Source organism: Oncorhynchus clarkii, chromosome 27 (assembly GCF_045791955.1).
Source record: "Oncorhynchus clarkii lewisi isolate Uvic-CL-2024 chromosome 27, UVic_Ocla_1.0, whole genome shotgun sequence".
In the NCBI taxonomy this organism is placed as follows: Eukaryota; Metazoa; Chordata; class Actinopteri; order Salmoniformes; family Salmonidae; genus Oncorhynchus; species Oncorhynchus clarkii.
The window spans coordinates 9,805,660-9,827,486 of NC_092173.1; the positions used below are offsets into that span (position 1 = coordinate 9,805,660).

At 42.0% G+C, this 21,827-nt stretch overlaps 2 protein-coding genes across 3 annotated transcripts in view; both read left to right on the top strand.

Moving 5' to 3' along the window:
- The first annotated feature begins 2,713 nt into the window (after positions 1-2,713).
- Positions 2,714-4,704, top strand: LOC139386275 (putative uncharacterized protein DDB_G0292636). Its single transcript, XM_071131771.1, has 4 exons — positions 2,714-2,878; positions 3,194-3,300; positions 3,452-3,673; positions 4,407-4,704. The coding sequence occupies exons 1-4, from the start codon at positions 2,857-2,859 to the stop codon at positions 4,431-4,433; spliced, it is 378 nt and encodes a 125-aa protein (XP_070987872.1). The 5' UTR covers positions 2,714-2,856; the 3' UTR covers positions 4,434-4,704.
- A 2,908-nt stretch (positions 4,705-7,612) lies between these two features.
- The window catches only part of LOC139386243 (immunoglobulin superfamily member 11-like), a 97,678-nt gene continuing 83,463 nt past the window's right edge, over positions 7,613-21,827 (top strand). Inside the window, exon 1 of one of the 2 annotated variants that reach the window (XM_071131736.1) lies at positions 7,613-8,162. In XM_071131736.1, the coding sequence (XP_070987837.1) occupies positions 8,102-8,162 (61 nt within the window). In that variant the 5' untranslated portion in view covers positions 7,613-8,101. The remainder of the gene's footprint in view (positions 8,163-21,827) is intronic. The other variant, XM_071131737.1, reaches the window with a different exon arrangement.

A 21,827-nucleotide genomic window follows, 5' to 3' on the forward strand; every position in this document is an offset into this window, starting at 1 on the left:
TGACTCTCTTGCACTGGCTCTATGCACACACACTAGAATCTACCCACACATTCACACATACTATGCTGACATTCCCAACACACACTACATACACTCACAGACACAAAACACACACATACACAGACACACTCGCTGCTGCTACTCTATTAATTATCTATCCTGATTGCATAGTCCCTTCATTCGGGGCTGTCCTCGGATGGGGCCACAGTGTCTCCTGACCCCTCCTGTCTCAGCCTCCAGTATTTATGCTGCAGTAGTTTATGTGTCGGGGGGCTAGGGTCAGTTTGTTATATCTGGAGTACTTCTCCTGTCCTATTCGGTGTCCTGTGTGAATCTAAGTGTGCGTTCTCTAATCCTCTCCTTCTCTCTTTCTTTCTCTCTCTCGGAGGACCATGCCCCAGGACTACCTGACATGATGACTCCTTGCTGTCCCCAGTCCACCTGGCAGTGCTGCTGCTCCAGTTTCAACTGACCTGAGCCCTAGGACCATGCCCCAGGACTACCTGACATGATGACTCCTTGCTGTCCCCAGTCCACCTGGCCGTGCTGCTGCTCCAGTTTCAACTGTTCTGCCTTATCATTATTCGACCATGCTGGTCATTTATGAACATTTGAACATCTTGGCCATGTTCTGTTATAATCTCCACCCGGCACAGCCAGAAGAGGACTGGCCACCCCACATGTGCTCTCTCTAATTCTCTCTTTCTTTTTCTCTCTCGGAGGACCTGAGCCCTAGGACCATGCCCCAGGACTACCTGACATGATGACTCCTTGCTGTCCCCAGTCCACCTGGCCGTGCTGCTGCTCCAGTTTCAACTGTTCTGCCTTATTATTATTCGACCATGCTGGTCATTTATGAACATTTGAACATCTTGGCCATGTTCCCGTTATAATCTCCACCCGGCACAGCCAGAAGAGGACTGGCCACCCCATATAGCCTGGTTCCTCTCTAGGTTTCTTCCTAGGTTTTGGCCTTTCTAGGTAGTTTTTCCTAGCCACCGTGCTTCTACACCTGCATTGCTTGCTGTTTGGGGTTTTAGGCTGGGTTTCTGTACAGCACTTTGAGATATCAGCTGATGTACGAAGGGCTATATAAATAAATTTGATTTGAACTTTACATATTACCTCCGTTACCTCAACTATCTCGTACCCCTGCACATTGGATCTTTGTAAACAGACTCGTTCGTTATTGTTATTTTATTACTATTTTACTTTTTTTAACTTAGCAAATTGTTTATTTTTTCTCACTTTTTAACTCTGCATTGTTGCCAAAGAGTTAGTAAGTAAGCATGTCACGGTAAAGTCTACACCAATTGTATTTGCATGTGACAAATAAAATGTGACTTGATTGGAGACTGCTTGTGTCAATTAAATAACATTTCCTATGATTTTCTACCTGCAGCAAAAGTAGTGGATAATGCCAAAAATACAAGTTAAAGAAAAAACAATGAAAACAACTGATGTTCATTTTATAATAAGAGCTACACCAACATAAATGTTTAATTCATAGGCCGACCTGTCCGGTAAATTGCCACAGCAATGTGGCTTTAATAGTATTAGCTGGACAATCTGGACATCTGTTGTGTGGGGGAAAAAAAAGGTAGCTGTATAATTAAGAACAGTACCTTGCAGGATTCAATAATTGGAATTGTAAGAGTTGTTGTCCAGTCCTTGTCTCTGCTATTGTCATTCTAATAGGATCCAGAAAGAACAAAACCCTGTCCTCCAACATTTACATTGAAAGTTGCAAAGTTAAAGGCAAAGACACAAAACATCCACATCAAATTAAATACTTTTCTTGATCAAATAACATGGATAACAACTTTTTGTGCAGTATTAATTGACTATCCTTACAAACCACTTAATTTCAATCAAATTTCAATCAATCAATTAAATGTATTTATAAAGCCCTTTTTTACATCAGTCAATGTCACAAAGTGCTCTACAGAAACCCAGCCAAAAACCACAAACAGCAAGCAATGCAGATGTAGAAGCACGGTGGCTAGGAAAAATAAGAAATAAGTTGCGTTTGCTAAGTATTTCAAGAAACTGTAAAACATATCAAGTATTTTTTTATTCCACAAGTATTATCAGATTAACTTTTGTACAGATAATTATCAGACTCATGTTACAAATGCTGGTAAACACTCAAATACAAATACATTTAGTTTAAATGTTTTCACAAAAGTAGTGCACCGGATCTTTACGGGTCTTGTTTTAGCAGACCAATATAGGCATCTTCAGCGTGGGCAATTGTTTTCCTCTTCTGCATGTTGCAGCCAAACGCTACCCTACCTTGGCCCACTGACGTCACATCATTGGGCAAAAGCCGGAAGGGAAGAGCGCCCTTCTCATATCAAACAGTGATCTGCGCCACTCGGTCATGCTGCCAATATGGCAGCAGGGTCCATCGTCCACAAACATACATCTCTTTTCCATAAAAAAGCTGGTTCATGCCCGAGAGGCAGGCCCGTTCCCAAAACGATTGCAATCACTTTTCACCCGGTGTAACCCGGGCCAGATAAACGACCCCCAGCGGAATAATTTGGTTTGAACCGTCAGGCTAAAGGATAAAGACTCCACAAGGTCTATTCCACACTGGCCCAACCAGGGGCACTTTCAAAACCGTAAAAAACGGGGAAGAAACATTAACATTCTTATTGGACAAAATCAGATAGTCCCGCATCCATTTTAAAACCCCTGTGCTGTTTTGTGCCTTCTGAACAACACGAACGTGTTTTGGTCACGTGGTTGCGGGGTGGGGTCAACAGGTAGGTGCGTAGCGTGAGTTTTTCCGTTTAAAGGGCAAAGTTGTTCCTGCAAGTTGTCACTGCTATTGTGTGCTCCCAAGACAACATGGATTTCGATTTGGCTTCAGGTAATTCTTGATTTCATGAATCATAATTGCATTCAACTCCTTCAACTCTAAAATATTGTCTGAACTACAGTAACTACAGTGTAACCATTTCTCTATTGATATGATGGATATTAGTCTGATGCAAGCCAGATCTTTTCCTATTATTTGAGCTAATTTGAATGTGCATTTCACACCTGTCATACGTTGATTTGAATTATTCCAAAGACTGCCTTAGTTGAGACAATATATTTATGTTATTAATAGCAGAAGGCAAATGTGCATCAAAAGGACATACTGATGAGCAATCTAACATGTCATGTCTCTTATTTCCCACAGCTGTAGGTAAAGATGATCAGGTGAAAAAGGATGATGCCTCTGGCCAGGAACAGAACGCCCTCTTTGGAAGGGGGAAGAAGAAGGACAAAGATGGGGATAAGGACAAGGTAAGAAACATACTGTTACCATTACCTAAACCAGTTGCTTGATAAGTGTGTCAATTGTATTTCATCCATCAATGGCAATTTGTGTGCAATTAATGATGATACACACACACACACGGCATACAAAGTATCCTGACTGTCTACCAACTTTCAGAGTGCATCCAAGGACAAAGACAAATCAAAGGACCGCAAGGACAGTGACAAATCGAAGGACCATAGGGTGGACAAAGACAAGTCTAACGAACATAAGGACAGGAAACATGGTGACAAGAAGGACAAAGGTCATAAGAAGAAGAAAGACAAGAAGCCCAAAGAGCATAAGGACAAAGACGATGGGCATGGGTCCTCTTCTTCTTCCTCGTCCAGCAGCGATGAGGTAGTGTACATTTAGCCTTGATTTGTTGAGTGTTTAAAATAAAAAATAAAAAAAAATCTTAACGTTTTGTTATTCTTCCAAAGAATGTTCATGTATGGCTGCTATAGAATGTGGTCCAACAAGCCGTGTTGACAACCACACCATTAGTTCAAGGGTTCCTTACTATAAACATGGGTAAGGCCATAGAGGCTGTGCAGGACATAGCACCTGTGGCAATTTTATCAGGCTAAATGCTCTAGTTATGTACGAGTGGTTGGTGTTGTCATTTACAACACTTGAGACTCCGACCTTTTACTATCAAATGCGGTTCCATGCACTTTATCAGCTAGTAAAACACAATTTTAGAAACAGTAATCCCCTTTTGTAGTCTTTATTCCCGGGTGCATAGCTGTCTGTTGTTGATGGGTACATGGACAAGACAGTAAGGCTCATCACACCTTTTATAACCTGGGCCATGTCTTACTTTTTATGCAAACTAGGCTGACGTCAAAGAGGAAATGGACATGAGTGCTCTGAGTTACTGGGTGTGTCTGTGAAAACAGATCAGATAGGAGAGCAATAAAAAGGTGTTACCTGCCCTACAGCCACATATCAGGGCCTGACTGCATATTTCACCCAAAACAAGTGTTCTTATTAGTACATGTAATGGCTCATACTGGCACCTTGATATTGTCATGATCGCCAGGGTTTTATGGCTTATCTTCTATTAAATGTATGTCTCTTGTCATTTTAGGATGAAGGCAAGAAGACGCATCACTGATTCTGGTGCTGTGAGGAGGTGCTACTGCCAGTTAACCCTGATCTCAATGTTTTCTACTGCAGTGTTGATGCATGATATTTACTGTGTACTGTTTCCTTGTTGTTCCTAATTTATATTTTGATGTGCCAGACTGTAAAGTAGTGTGTTTTACAGCCGAACATTAAATAACACGACAACCAGGATATATGGTGAATGTCAGACTTCTCTCCGACTTCTTTCCTCCCCAGTGAAAAGTCTAATGTCCACCAGAAGAGGGAGGTGTTTGTCATTGAATATTTGTTTAATAGATTGAATACAATTGATTGGCAAACATTTTATGTTCAAGTTTTTTGATAAATTGTCCAGTTCAAAAGATTGAACTGCATTCTTTTGTTTATTTTAGCACAATTTATGGGAACACTCAATGTTCTTAGTTTGAAATAGAAAGCATAAGGGAGGACAACTACAACTAACTAGGTGTCTGGTTAGACTGTAAACTCTCCTTCCACACTCACATTAAGCATCTCCAATCCAAAATTTAAATCTAGAATCGGGCTTCCTATTTCGCAAACAAAGCATCCTTCACTCATGCTGCCAAACATACCCTCGTAAAACTGACTATCCTACCGATCCTTGACTTCGGCGACGTCATTTACAAAATAGCCCCCAACACTCTACTCAGCAAATTGGATGCAGTCTATCACAGTGCCATCCGTTTTGCCACCAAAGCCCCATATACTACCCACCACTGCAACCTGTACTCTCTCGTTGGCTGACCCTCACTACATATTTGTTGCCAAATCCACTGGCTCCAGGTCATCTATAAGTCTTTGCTAGGTAAAGCCCTGCCCAATCTCAGCTCACTGGTCACCATAGCAGCACCCACCCGTCGCATGCGCTCCAGCAGGTTTATCTCCCTGGTCACTCCCAAAGCCAATTCCTCCTTTGGATGCTTTTCCTTCCAGTTCTCTGCTGCCAATGATTGGCATGAACTGCAAAAATCACTGAAGCTGGAGACTCATATCTCCCTCACTAACTTTAAGCACCAGCTGTCAGAGCAGCTCACAGATCACTGCACCTGTACATAGCCCATCTGTAAATAGCCCACCCAAGTACCTCATCCCCCATACTGCTATTTATTTGATTTATTTTGCTCCTTTGCACCCCAGTATCTCAACTTGCACACTCATCTTCTGGAAATCTATCACTCCGGTGTTTAATTGCTATATTGTAATTATTTCAACACTATAGCCTATTTATTACCTTACCTTCTTATCCTACCTCATTTCCACACACTGTATATATATACTTTTTCTATTGTATTATTGACCATGTTTGTTTATTCCATGTGTCACTCTGTTGTTTGTGTCGCACTGCTTTGATTTATCTTGGCCAGGTTGCAGTTGAACTTGTTCTCAACTAGCCTACCTGGTTACATAAAGGTGAAAAAAAATCATATATATATATATACCCACCCACCCAAAGGTTTTCTCAACAGGGGATAGTGTTCAAAGTGGGACGTAGGTACAGTGCATGTTCAGCACGAACATATTGTACTCCGACTATGCAGTGTGAAGATTAGACAAGGAATGGACTCCTAACCTGAATTGACCTAGTGAGCAGGTGCACTGGCCTGGAATAAATTAATTCCACAAAAACAAACTAGGAAAAGCAAAGCTGCACAATATGAGACTGGGGTGCACAAAATGCATGACACAGCAAAAGCCAGGCCGTGTTTCCTTAACATGGCATCAATATTCAAGTGGACGTGAACTCTTAACAGGGGTTGTCAGGAAAGAAGAATTAAAACATTTAACGTACATATCTTGCTCACATTCTTAATCTTTTATATCGGGCGGAAAGAAAAATGGAGCGATTGCAAAATGTATCAATAATAAATCAGTGTCTTTGGATGCTGCAATTTCTGTACGGTAACTCCTCGATCACACTTGGCTGTATCCCTGTTGGGATGCATAGGAGAGGAGATGAACAGATGGGCTGTATATCTTTCTAGTGAACTTGTCAGCAGAACTGTTGGGTCACTTTTCATTTATGCATTCATGGTTTATGAAATGAGCAGGACAGTAGCTTCTAGTAAAAACAAAAAAATGGTACACTCATATGTACGGTGTCGGCTACTGTATACATTGTCACACTTGTATTTAAGAATAACTTGAGTGTTACTGCTTTCTCAAATCAGAAGGTAGTGAGCAGGGGTGCTTTAAGATCCAGTATTCATAATATCTGATAACATACGCCAGGGTTTTATAAAATGGCGCCAGTATGTCAGAAATCAAACAATCTGAATGGCCTCTGGTAAAAGTAGGTATTCCTTACGTTGCTCAAGTCAGGAGTGACAGACATATTCTTTGGAAACCCCTGCCAACAACCCCAGGCAGTGCGGAAGAACTTGTTGAAGCGCTGGCCCTTGTCACGCCTTCTCATCTCCTCTCATACATTTTTAATTACTCAACAGTCAGAAAAGTTGAATAAGGGAAAAAGTTTTCATCAAATATTTGTCTACAAAACCTTGACAGATAAAAAAAGAAGCTGTTTTTATATCTAGATTTGGCCCAGGAGTGCTCAGGCTTTATGCCTGCAGTGTTTTTAGTGAAACACAGGGAGTATTTTGTGCTGAGCTGTGGTAAGATCACATTTTGTTCAAGAGAACACATTGACAGTCGCCTCCCTTTTGAGAGCTGCTGTTGTGTGTTGCTGGCTTTCTAATATGTGGTGGTGACAGAAAACTGTCAGCTTGAAAAATTAAACTGTGTTGGTTTGCTGTTACAGGCATGAAGATAACACATGTTTTGAAATTGAATTGGGCTTGTACTTTCTGAAAAGCTTGTCACTTCTGCCAAATTAAGATGTGCATGAAAGCTGGAGCAATCAATCAACCAAAACTTTCAATAAACCAGATAAATGGTAATCTGTCCATAGTCTTTATCTACTTGATATCAGCTTTTACTCACCACGTGCATTGCATGCATAATGCAGTACATCCGTATACATTGGAGCTGGCTTCAACCGTGCACTGCGGGATGCAGTTGCCTACCAAGCACATACAGTGGCTTTTTTTTTGTCACCAGAGGGGGGCATTACTACCTCTAGTCTAGACTGGCGTCACTGGTCTCCTGGCAACAGCACGGGCGAGTTCTCGATCAAGGTTCCAAATAGAATGCTGTACAGAAAAGGAGTGCATGTTTAGCATTGAGAACCATGGGCCTGCCTTGTACAAGAAGAAACAATTACCCTCTAAGAAATGATAATGTTTCATGTCTTCTGTGAATTTGTATCTACTACAGCAAGACTGCCGACAATTTTCAGAACGTGCGTAATTGATTAAATGGAAAATACCAAGTGCTGTCAGCTGACAACATAGTGCGAGTGTGCGACCAACAAAAACAACAACATTGAAACGAAAAGAAAGGACGTCCAAGAAGACGCAACGGTTTAGTGTGGTGTTAGACTATATGATGAGATGCAACCTTTTGTTGCTCTTTCTACTGTTAGAAAATGTAACATTTTATGTTGCTACATAAAACGCATCTGATTATCGCGTAAACCACTGGGACTGTATTCATGTATGTTGTTTCGAGAGACCGTTACTTTCCATCAAATAAACTGTGAAATAACGATTTATTCAGTCAAGAAGCCACACAAAACGACTTGCCAAGTACTTACGAACCATGATTAAATTCCATAATTCGGACCTATGGATTGCTTGGCTGGTTTTATTTTGCATGGAAGGTAAGAGATTCATTACTTTAAAAAGTTTGTAGAACTAGCTACTTGTGTGACATTAAACTGTCCCTCCCATCGTAACACCATGAAGAAGAAAAAATGTCATGGAAAAAATAATTGACCATAATTGATTATTTTAAACAAATAAGATTGGCCTACCCAACCATGTCTACATGAGCTGTTTTATTATATCAATGAGGAATTGATTGGGATACAATATTTCATTTGTGTAATCTATGATTGTAATATAGGATAATTTGGAATTACAATTGTGCCATGGAAGCAGCCTCGCCAAGAGCGCATGCCATGCTTGATCCTTCCCTTAATATTTTAATCTCTCTGTAAACCCCCTCCATTCCAGCACAATCTAAAGCAATGATTTAGAATGACTTTGTTTAAATATGTATTCCCATATCGCATGAAAATCACTTTTGATTGCTTTCATATGCACACGATTGGCTTTTTTGGAACATCGGACAGGGAGCCCAAATCTGTATTCTCTTTTATAGTCAATGCAGTGGATACGGACTGAAACATGTAGTGGAACATTCAGTGTTGGTCTGAGATAGAAACGAAGGTCCATCCAGACGGCAAAGGGGTGCAGCCGATAATCCGCGCGATTAAGAAGAGCACTCGATTCCCTGTGACGACGCACCTTGGCCGCCTTCTCGTTGTAGCTGTTCAAGTACAACCTCATAAGAAGTTTTCAGAATATAGATGGGAACTAGGTGAGGGTAGACGAGAATAATACACAAAGCTAATGATTCATATTTAAGTCAACTTTATATTACAACAAAGTATGTACAGAGCAAGTTGTAATGGCCAATGTTTGTGGAATATATTCCCAACATGAACCTGCACCCTCTGGATTCTGTCTCACATGCTTGTGTATCACAGAGAAGTGTCACTGTGAATTCTTGTTTGATCCAATTGAGTGCTAGTTATTGAACATAACTACTGTACTTTGATGTCTGTGTGATGTTGTGTGTGATGTCTGCTGTCATCCTTATTCAATAGTGGACTGAGACAGAGCATCCTCCTCCCCATCCCTTCTAAGTCTACTCGTGTAACCAGTGTCTCACTTTATCTGCTCTGTGATCCAGTGGAAAATGCAAGAGTTCAAAGGATGAGGTGCTGCAGTTCTCCCTTGTACTCCAAAGAGTTGACTGCAGGTGGTTCATACTGTACAATGTATCCAAAGACGCATAACTGAACATAAATTGTCGATTTTCTTTTAAAATATGTTCTCCATCTATCTAGATGTTTGTCTCTATAAATACTGTAAACTGGCAATAGATTTCTTCCCTGACGTCTTCTTGTTTCTGCTGTATATTGATATGGACCTTCCCAGGGTGCAATGCGCATCTCAAGAATCATCACTCATGGATGTGAATTGATCCGATCAACTTCCTGAGTTACATCTCTAGTATGGTAAAGCTAGGTCTGTTGATATGGTACTACTGGTTTGTTGGTGGTAAAGTGTTCGGGTGAAGAGGAGCGATACAGTGCACTCTATTGGCCCGTGTTACTTCAGCGTCAATTTCCATTGGGCACAAACTGGTTGAATCAATATTATTTCCATGTCATTTCAGTGTTGAACCAATGTGGAATAGACATTGAATTGACGTCTGTGTCCAGTGGGTCGTCTCCCTGTGCTGTGCTGGGGTCTCTCTTTAGCTGACTGTGGCCGTTTAGTTGTCGCTAGAACTCCCCGGTGTCTGGAAGAAAGCGTGTCACAAGGGAACTCTCTCCACACAAGTGATGCCGGACAGTCCCCTTTACACTGTCGAGTTCACTGAAAGTCCCTTCAAACTGTCAGCCTTAGTTGGGAAAAAAAGCCTTCATACATAATGTTGCATTCCTGTCAATTAGCTAAGGCCAGGCAGACCAAGTACAGACATTCAATGGCCTCCCGGGTGGCGCAGTGGTTAAGGGCGCTCTACTGCAGCGCCAGCTGTCCCTGGGTTTGCGCCCAGGCTCTGTCGTAAAAAAAAATATATATATATATTTTTTTAAGTACAGACATTCAGATACATGCAAAGCATAAAGTGATGCAGAACAAGTTTGATGTTAAAAAATACTTTTCCAAGAGCTGGTTCAAGGGACTTTTAAAAGGACAGAATACATGGCGGATTGGTTCTGCTTGTGAAATGATGCCCAGGGCAGTACCCACAGTGTGTCTCTCCGTGGCCGGCTCTAAAGATTTCACCAGATAGCTGGAGGGCTGGAGAACCAATCCGGCATGCTGATCAATTCTGCAAATTAAATGTATCTGAAGTTGTGTCCCTGAACTTTTCAACTGGTTGTTGTTGAATATAATGCCTTTTAAATTGCCTGGTTCCACCAGTGCCCCGATGTAGTGGCTTCTCGTTTGAAGTTCTCCGCACCCCATGAGTTAAATGCTGTGTTGGGAAGATGAGGAGTCGGCCTTGGCGAAACATGCAATGAAAAAAAATCATAATAGCAGTAAGGTACTTTAACCCAGATTTCTTGGCAAAAATAGTTTCTCTGCAGGTACTGTAAGCTTTAACCCTCGTGATATCAACAGGCTTTCTAAAATACCATAGCCCAAGCAAAAGTAGGGGTGTTAACCGGGTGTCTTGGCTGAATTCCCTGCGCTGCCATGGCCAGTTTCCTCTACACTTTGACTCTTACCCAAGTCATTGTGGTCATTTAGAATAAGTTCAATCAACTTACCTGCCAAAATCAAGGTAAACAAATAGAACAGACCTGAGCATACCTGAGCAGAGAAATACGACTTACACGGCAGAGGTATCCCTGAAAAGAAAAGCACTCAGGGGAGAGAGCTGGGAAAGCAGTGCTCAGTGATGCAAAACAAACTGTCTCTGTAATCATCTGTGATCCTTCATGATGAGTCTCCCTTCTAAATGATATTGAATATGTGATTTCAATCATCAAGTACGATTTATACTTTAAATATGTGCTCAAATCATTTGTTTTCCCTTTACCCCACTAAAAAGGAGCAGCTGGAATGTGTGTAGGACAGATGGACGTTTCCACCTCGATTATTTTAAAGCTAAAAATAGCTTCTCAAAAAATTGAAAAGACCTTTGGGACTGCTTGAAAAGTTCATGTGCATGAGTGACAGAGACGAGCAAGGAGGACGAGCCTTCAAAAGAATGCTGTGATAGCTGGTTCTGGGGAAATGCATGAATTAATGATGGAGATATTTGAGAGAGAGAGAGAGAGAGAGAAAGCACTGGCCGACAGTTGCCTGCTTAGGACTTTACTAACAGTACCCAAAAGAGAAGCTTGCGACGGTTGAGCTGAGTTCATGCCCAAACACCTCGGTCCAATGTGTGGTCATGGCTGTTTGGGATTTGGTGGTTTGGTAGCCTAGCTGTTAAGAGCATTGGGCAAGTAACCGATAGGTCGCTGGTTTGAATCCCCAAACTGACAAGGTGAAAAATCTGTCGATGTGCCCTTGAGCAAGGCACTTAACTCAAATTGCTCCTGTATCTCTAAATGCTCCCGACCAGAAGAGCGTCTGCTAAATAACCAAAATGTAAATCTCATTAATGTCATCAAACCGAGCTGGGATTAAGAATACACACACTTGTATTGGCCAGATATAGATAGGAGATAGTTTGTGTCAGAAAGGCAGTGGATTTGAACACTTGCCCCAGACGGCATGTGTGTTCTGAAGGTTGCGGCTCTAACCACTAGGCTGCATGTGTACGGTATGAGTGTCCGTCCACAACTTCCTGTTTGGACACTGTTTTGGGAGTGAGGTGAGGGACACGTTTGTGGTTCACACACTAACCTGTCTTTTAATGTGGATTCCCTGTCCCCGTGCGTTGCTCCCAGGGGTTATACATCTTTTATGCGGATGCTGTCGTCCTGTAGTAGCATCCAGAGAATGCCCTCAACTTGCCGTTTTAGATTTTCAGCTTCATTGACTTGAAATTTGATGGCATTGCAGGGGAGTGTTTGAGAAATGTCCCGTTTCTATCCATCTGTAGTACAGAGACAGTCTTGCGCCGTGCTTTGTGTAGATTGCTATTTTAGTGCTGTACCTTGGTTCATCATTTTTAACACCAACGTAAAATCTAAAGCTTACATGGCAAGCATTTAAAGGCTATCATGAAACTTCCCAGGTGCATTTCTTATTCAGAACATTTAAACCTACACCCATAAGACACCTTGCCTCCTTGTGCGTTAGCCTATCATAATCCTCCGATAGTGTCTGATAGAGGATTGTTATGTATCAGGGCATTAGCAAGGATTCTTTGTTTAGAGACCGAGGAGTCAGGGGAATCAATGGGTCAGAAGGTAGAGTAGTGTGTAGTGTGCTCTAATTCCCTTGGCATGGCAGTGAGTGAGCATCCCAGAGGTTTAATGCTCTCCTGCCCTGGTATGACCACATAGCTGCTGTAATCCACCTCACCTCACACACCAACCAGCATCACTTTCTAAATGCATAGTGTCTGCATGTGAGCTTTTTCTCAGGTACAAGGATTCATTCAAATTCAAACATGTGAGTTTATTCGAATACACATTGCTACCATGAAATCCAAATCATCATGACCCTATAGACTAGAGGGAATAGAGACATGACCTCTTGAACCTGGTAGAGCTGACGATTGGTGGTTATGCCCCTGACAATAGTAATGGCTTCCAATTCCGCGAGTGATTTTATGTGGTTGAAGACTATTATGTCTGTGATGAAACCACTCAATATTACACGGCTCGAGTGAAAACAGGAAGACCAGGAAAGTGTCTTGACCAGATAATTGCCATTCTCAATACATGGAGGATAATTCATATTCTTCTGAATGTAATTTAGAAAAATTGCACATAGTTGCACCCAGCGTGTCGTCTGGCGCTCTGTATTGGTGACTTCCGCGTTTCATCCCTCGAGGTACGGTTACGGACCTCCGTCAATAGCTTTCATGTGCCTGGCACTTTAATATATTCAGTGTGCCAGCGTGAGGTGTGCAAAAATAAGGTTTTTCTTTTTATTGGCATTTCAATGTTAGAAGCTTTTAAATGTTAATGGAGGTGGTGTGCTCTCACTGATGGCTGTTTGGCTGTATGTGACGCAGCCAGCAGCTAGTGTATGTTTTCTTTTTGCTCCAGAAAACCCAACTCGGGACACTGTAGGTCAACGTCAGTCAAGTGCCACTGCACTACAAAATGCCTTGTTTGTCAATATAAATATCACTTTTAAACCCCTGGAACCGGTCGTTGTATTGCAATTTCATGATGTTCCTCTGATATTAAATACAATTAATATATATTTATACTGTTCAAATTCGTATTAGATTAGATTAAACATAACACCATTTTTGTTTTATGTGTGCTGTGATTTTCTGATGCTTAGTTTGAAGGAAATCTGTAAAGGAATCATCCAGAGAGATCTTCAGAGAAGCAGCAGAATATAGAGACACTCTACTGCATTAAACATGCCACCAGCTTTTCACAGCCATAGGTAATTCATAACCTGACTGGGTGTTATGCCTCTCTCTCTCTCTCTCTCTGCTTGGCCCCATATCTTATGATAAGCCTTACGAATCATTGCATTTGTCAAAATAAATGGTGTAGCTTCGATGTAGTGCCTCATAAAGCCATCGATTCGCAGGCTTCCACCTAAGACGATGTATGTTTTCGAACCTAGAACTGAAGAATACAGTGCCTTGCGAAAGTATTCGGCCCCCTTGAACTTTGCGACCTTTTGCCACATTTCAGGCTTCAAACATAAAGATATAAAACTGTATTTTTTTGTGAAGAATCAACAACAAGTGGGACACAATCATGAAGTGGAACGAAATTTATTGGATATTTCAAACTGAAAAATTGGGCGTGCAAAATTATTCAGCCCCCTTAAGTTAATACTTTGTAGCGCCACCTTTTGCTGCGATTACAGCTGTAAGTCGCTTTGGGTATGTCTCTATCAGTTTTGCACATCGAGAGACTGACATTTTTTTCCCATTCCTCCTTGCAAAACAGCTCGAGCTCAGTGAGGTTGGATGGAGAGCATTTGTGAACACCAGTTTTCAGTTCTTTCCACAGATTCTCGATTGGATTCAGGTCTGGACTTTGACTTGGCCATTCTAACACCTGGATATGTTTATTTTTGAACCATTCCATTGTAGATTTTGCTTTATGTTTTGGATCATTGTCTTGTTGGAAGACAAATCTCCTAGAATTAACTTAAGGGGGCTGAATAATTTTGCGCGCCCAATTTTTCAGTTTTTGATTTGTTAAAAAAGTTTTAAATATCCAATAAATGTCGTTCCACTTCATGATTGTGTCCCACTTGTTGTTGATTCTTCACAAAAAAATACAGTTTTATATCTTTATGTTTGAAGCCTGAAATGTGGCAAAAGGTCGCAAAGTTCAAGGGGGCCGAATACTTTCGCAAGGCACTGTATATCTTCAAAAGATCCCCAGAATATGTATACAGCACAGGTTCGGTCTAGTTCTTCAATTTCAAGCTAAACATGAATTAGGTTGTTGCTAAGTGATAGACAGCGACTAGCAACAGTATATTTAGCATGTGGTAGAAGTTTATTACATGATATTTTACTTCTCCACCAGAGGACAGCCAGGCTAATGTGTGCTGGGTGTCTGAATTGATCGCTAATGGTGTGTTGTCTACACAAAGTTTTCACAAGTTCCCTTTCCTCACCCACTTAAACACGAGCCAAAATGGCTTTCCTAGGCTGAGCAACATTACTAGAGGAGGAATGAGCACGTTAGGTCTGATACGTGTTAGAACAGAGGAGTGATGCTTGTTCGTCAAATTTCTGCCCTGCAACAGCTGCCCCGGTCAACTGTAAGTGCTGTTATTGTGAAGTGGTAGGCCACAAAAGTTCACAGAACGGGACCGCAGAGTGCTGAAGCACGTAGTGTGTACAAAATAATCTGTCCTCAGTTGCTACACTCATTACCGAGTTCCAAACTGCCTCAGGAAGCAACGTCAGCACAAGAACTGCTCATTGGGAGCTTCATGAAATGGGTTTCCATGTCCGAGCAGCCGCACACAAGCCTAAGATCACAATACGCAATGCCAAGCGTCGGCTGGAGTGGTGTAAAGTTCGCCACGCTCATTGGAATCTGGAGCAGTGGAAACACGTTCTCTGGAATGATGAATCACTCTTCACCATCTGTCAGTTCGATGGACGAATCTGGGTTTGGCTGTTGCCAGGAGAACGCTACCTGCCCCAATGTATAGTGCCAACTGTAAAGTTTGGTGGAGGAGGAATAATGTTCTGAGGCTGTTTTTCATGGTTCTGGCTAGGCTGCTTAGTTCCAGTGAAGGGAAATCTACAGCATACAATGACATTCTAGACGATTCTGTCCTTCCAACTTTCTGGCAACAGTTTGGGAAAGTACCTTTCCTGTTTCAGCATGACAATGCCCCCGTGCACAAGGCAAGATCCATACAGAAATAGTTTGTCGAGATCGGTGTGGAAGAATTTGACTGACCTGCACAGAGCCCTGACCTCAACCTCATGTGGTGGCATATTTCTGCTTTACCAAATGAGGAAAGAGTTACAAACTTCACACACCAGTCAGAATTATACTTAAACTACATATATTTTAATAAGAGCTTTGCAATAGCCTTTTTGAGTTTCAATGATGCGCTATCTCTAATGAACCATTGAAAAGTGCAAACAGAAAAGTACAAAGATCTTTTATAGCCAATATACACCCCTCTCAACTTACATGACGAATCACAGATCTTTTGAACAGAACAGTTCACAAAGGTTAAGATTTGTATGAAAGATATCTATAAAACATAGCAGACAGTTACTGCTGTGTCAACAGTTCTCATTGTAAAGACCAGTGTCTGGGCCCCCACTCCAAAAGGGAACCGCCTCTCCCTGATAAGGCATAGAACACAACCATTAGCTCATGTTATCTGGAATGCTCTTTAGGCTTTATTACCCAAAGACTTCCTAAATCTCCTCTGTCAGTGCTATCTCATAGAGGCCCATCCTCAGTGGAACACACACACAATACTCTATTCTGTCGAATGTAACAACTATTATAATGTAATACAAGCATTATAACAATCTTACAAGCATTACATCATAATCTTGCAATTTTCCACGACACTCATCAAGCACCTTTGACATGAATTGTAACACCGACTGTGAGGTAGGCCTAATCGCCCAACATCCGTGCTCGACCTCACTAATGCTCTTGTGGCTGAATGGAAGCAATTCCCCGCAGCAATGTTCCAACATCTAGTGGCAAGCCTTCCCAGAGTGCAGGCTGTTATAGCAGCAAATGGGGGACACCCTCTGTATTAACACCCATGAGTTTGGTATGAGGTGTCCACATACTTTTGTTCATGTAGTGTGCCTATCAACTGTAATATTAGTTGTGTCACAAATCCCGGGTCCAGCGGTGTGTTACCTATTAGCGTGTGTTATCCCACAGCAGAAAGGATTTATATTCAGGCTATTTGAGGGGCTTTAAGCTAACATGGGGCGTAATGGAACAGCCGCGGTGCGCAAGTAACACATGGACGCAAGACAATGTGTAAAATATTAAAGTGCTCCTCTGTTTATTTGCCCCAAATCGTTCGCTAAGACAGGCTTTTCGGCAGATTACAACCCTCAGTTCCCCATGCAGTGATTTATAGATTATAGATAGCTGTGGGTTTACGTATTCACGAGACTCAGTGGACAGCAAGCCTCTTTGGCCCTACCTCACGTGAACTAATTACCACCTCTCTCTACCTCCCTCCTTGTTCTCCTCTTTCCCTCCATCTCTCATCTTTTCTATCCAGCCTCGTATCATCCCTCGGTCTGCTCTGCCCTCATCCCACCACCATCATTTCCTTTTTCCTCCCTCTATTGTCACCCTTCCCTGCTCCTCCCCTCTTCCCTCTCCTCCCTCTGAGCCACACTTCACTCCTCTTCTGTGGATCCAGAGCAAAAAATGCATCACAATGTTATGGCTGTGGGAATGAGCTAATGACTAGAGTTGAAAAGATCTTTGGTTTGAATCCCTGGTCCTGCGTGCTGTCTGCATAGGTCCTCTGGGGTTATTTTTTTCAGTTGTCCAACATGCAATACACAGTGTGAACAATGCAATTAACATCAATCTAGTCAATTTGGGTAATTAGCCATGCGTAATTAAGACGATCCCTGCATGTTATCACAACTGTAATTATCCCAAACCAACAATAACCATACAATGACATTGTTGTCCCATCTTTCAATGTCAACACGGGGAGTAATTCCGCTAGATATCGGAGGGAGTGTGTGTATCCCATCATCCATCACAACTGAGATGTCCCCTCTCCTTTTTAAAAGAGAACAGGTGTGCCCCAGTAATCTCTCCTCCTTCCTAAAGTGTGCACTCATTCACTGCTGCTCACAAATGTAAAAGCATTGGATTGGTGTTGGAATGAGTGTTCATATACCTGTCATTTCCTTTCAAATCTACAAAGGGAATTTAGCAATTATTCTACTTCATATTCATCATCTCCAGCACCACCCCAATGTGAAAATGTTTTGTTTTGTAGGAAAAAAAGACAATTGTTTCCAATGACATCATCGGTGTGCATCGTGTGACGTTAACCAATTATGAGTTGGAATTGCCTACTAATTGTCTACTAATTGGTTGATGATGTCATTGGACATGTATCTTCCTCTATCTTTTTTTTTACCACAAAACATAGAAACGCACCATTTTCACATATGTAGATGTTGGGGTAGTGCTGGAGATGGCGAATATGAAGTTGAACAATTTTGAAAGGTCCCTTTAAGTGCACAAGAAAGGACAGATTATTGGAACACAACCAACATCCCCATTTAGGACCTAGAGAGGAAGGCCTGTTCAGGTTTGTGGCCCATAATCAGTGAGTGAATAACAAGTGATCAATCAACCTCCCTTGTGCGTACAAGGCTGGCATTTTCCCTTTAAAAATAACATGGGTATTTCATTACACTCTCCTGATGTAAAAAAAAAAAAACGTTGTTGAGTCTGAGGTTTTTCTGAGCAGGGTTTTCAATACATTGGAAGTTTGCTTCAGCTGTCCTATTGCAATTGCCTATTGACTTTTAGCTGTGACCAAAGTCTTAGGAGAGTGGTGGGTGGTGGGTGCAGAAAGCTATGGCTTCGCTATTAGAGGGAACATAATAGAAAATTGAGTTTAGTTGAAAACGGCAGAGAGCCCCATTGAGCCAACCGTCATTTTACTCCCACAGCCACAAGAGATGCTATTTTCAATTGTTAAAAATGGCGCCAGGATAAAAGGGTATACGCTCGTTCAACCCAGCTATAACTGATTATATGGCTATGCGTGGAAAAATTACTGCAATTTTAATGAATCCTTGTTTAACAGTCGGATGAAAAATGCATTACACATTGGTATGCAGATGAGCTCGTGTGATACTGTGTTATAGTCATAGTTAATAAACCGTTAAAGGGGAGTTGGTTTTAGCTCAGGAATAAACTGTATACTTCCCTTTTTTGTTGTCTGACAGACACTCCTCAGGAGAGACCAGTTGATTGTAGATAGAGGTCAAAGTGAATCCTTTAGAAATGCATACATGGTTGAGTCACCCACCGAAGCACATTTCACACACGACTGCACAGCATGGTAAGGGCTATACTGCCTTTCTGCCTCTATCTTGAGGAGAGTCAGTCAGTCAGTGTACTGGCACAGTGCAGCAGGATTACAAAGGACGGAACCACAACACTTTGCTTGAGCTTCCTCTACCCACTCTACTTTCCTCCTTTGTGGTAACAGACTTGGGTTGAAATACTATCTGAAATAACTTCAAATACTTTAGCTGGGTGTCATTGAGCTTGCCTTTTTTTGCAAAGGAACCAATATAATAGCTTCTGGTACTCCAGGCAGGCTAAAGCAAACTCGAAACGTATTTGAATGATTTCAAATGGTGTTTGAACCCAGGTCTGCCGTGGTATTGGAAAAACAACTCTAAGTAAACATCTGGAGCATACCACCATGTGTTAAATCCTCTGCTCTAAGAACATTACCTCTCGTTTGCATGCTGTCAGCCGCCTCTGTAATTTTGGGCAGAGGGTTCCAATCCAAATGCTTGATTATTTTTGTGGGGCCTGTGGAGCTGTGGTAAATAATGAAAAGGCTTCTTTTTATCCACCCTGCCTACAGTACCGAGGACTCAGGTGGACTATGCGTATAAAAATAGAAACTAACAGCCGTGACGTGTTTGGAGAAAATCACACATGCCACAGATGATATTCAAAACAGCATTCCATTACAGCCTTTTACAGTAGAAAATATACCAAGGGTAACTGTGTGTTTTTCTTTGCTGAAAGACAGTCCTCTGGAAAACCTCGTTAGAGCTTTGTGAAATCCTTAATACCCTCGCAGTCCCTTGGCACTGTCAGGGTCCCGTTCCAACTGGTCTCCTTGGCGATGGGTCTTTGAGAGAGGGCTAGCTGGTGCCAGGACACTGGGGTTTTCAATTGTCCTGCTGCATGGCTCATTATCATCTGAATACATCACGTTTCCTGCCACCATGGCACAGGAACAAGAGGCCCCCTGTTCCACTGGACAGAGCCTGGGTGAAGCCTGGACCCAGTGTGGTTGGTTGGTTTCTTGGCTGCTTGGCACTTTTCACCACACGTTTGTGAGCTGCTGCTGTCTCCCGCCTCCTCCATTAGTCCAACCTGTAGATCTGGGGCACAATATTAAAGGGATGGTTTGCTGTTTTGAAGTTTCAGCTTTTTCGACTTTCCTGAAGGGAACTATCCTTTTAACCTGGCCCGGTGGTGTTTCTCTGCCAAAGTGATGGTGTAAGTGCTGAAACACTACACAACCTTAACTTTAGCCTGATTAACTGAACCTGCCCAAGGCCGGCTCCAGGAATAAGGTTCCCTGGCCCAAAGCGAACACTGTCTTTTTTTAGGAACTCAGTCGGGGTTTCAACTTAATGTTGAATAGTAGAATGAGCAAAATGTAAGTTAGAAATGTGGTTGTGCAGCAGCAGTTTTTCTCTTGTGTCAGTCACTGACAATCACTCCATTAGTCATGTCAGTTAACAATTTTTAGATTGGTAAGTTAGTCTAGCCAGTTATCTAAACTTGTAGTAATAATGGCTGTATAACAACCAGGCACGCAGGGCACGTGCCCAGGGGCCCTGACCTCCAGGGCCCCCATTGATTTTGTTAGTCACTCTCACTTAGATATCATTAACATGGCATAAGACATATCAAAATGTGTAGAAAATTGTAGAAAATTTGCTTTAAAACGTCAAAATAATTTTCACCACCCAATGGCAAAATGGATATAATGCAGGAAATTGGCTTTAAAACGGCAAAAATGTCTCTCTGCCCCATGGCAAAATGAGTATAATTGCATAAAATGTGTTATAAAATTGTGGGTGGGGGGGCCCAAAAGGCTAGAGTTGGCCCTAATCATGCCGACAGTGAGTAGTTCTCCTATACATTAGACAAACCGCAAAGGGGCCCCTGGGTACTGTGTGCATTCCCAGCCTCCATAGCACTGTTCTATACTTGAGGCTGTGGATTTGTAGCAGATTGAAATGTTACACATGTCTGTCTACCATGGCATAGCCAGGTTAGATAGTGGTGAAGACCGTCTATCTTGCATGCAAGGCATACAGAGTAGGCCTAAGTATTTCTTCAAAGTACCTGGATATGTTCGGTTATGTCCATGATACCAGGCAGATTTACTTCAAAATATCTTGTAGCTTTAATGCGGCAGAAGAATTGTGGGTTCCGTACACTTAGGGAGCAAGCGGGTGGGCTTCATGTATAATTGAAAATTGTGTAGAATCATTTTATATTAACTGCAGATCTAGCACACAAGAGATAGAGGGTGAAGATGGTGCTGAAACCCAGAGACATAGGAGAGCCAGCAGGCACAGTGCATAATCATGCAGCATACACCACCCTGTGGGTTCCCTCTTTAAGCTTCATCTCCTGTGTCTGTGTGTGAGTGTGTGTGTTTGTGAGTGTGTGTGTGTGTGCACATGCGTAGTTAAGTGCGTAAGGTTGTGTGCGCGTGCTTGTGTGTGTGTGTGTGTGTGTGTGTGTACAGCCAAGGGATTTAAAGCCCAAGGCTCCCTCATGTTCTGATCTCATCCTGTAATTAATGTTAACCTCTGATTAAGGCAAATGTAATCAGTCAGTCTGACTGGTATTGTGGGCTCCTCGTCACCAGTCTTGGCAGATTACTTGTATCCCGTGTTCTCAATATTTTCCTGGCTGTGTCCAAGTTGGGGTCTGATCTTTGACCTTTTGACATCCTTTTCCTTTTAGAGTCCTTGTTGCTGATGATCAAATCAAATCCAATTTTAAAATCAAACTGTACTAGTCACTTGTGCCGATTAGAACAGGTAGTCCTTACAGTGAAATACTTACTTACAAGCCCCTAACCAACAATGCAGTTTAAAGAAATACGGATAAGAACAAGAAATAAAAGTAACAAGTAATTAAAGATCAGCAGTAAAATAACAATAGCTAGACTTTATTAGGGGGGTACCGGTACAGAGTCAATGTGCGGGGGCACCGGTTAGTTGAGGTAATAACTGGTGGAGTTATTAAAGTGACTATGCATAGAAGATAACAACAAAGAGTAGCAGAGGTGTAAGACAGGGGGAGGGGGCAATGCAAATAGTCTGGGTAGCTATTTGATTAGGTATTCAGTAGTCTTATGGCTTGGGGGTAGAAGCT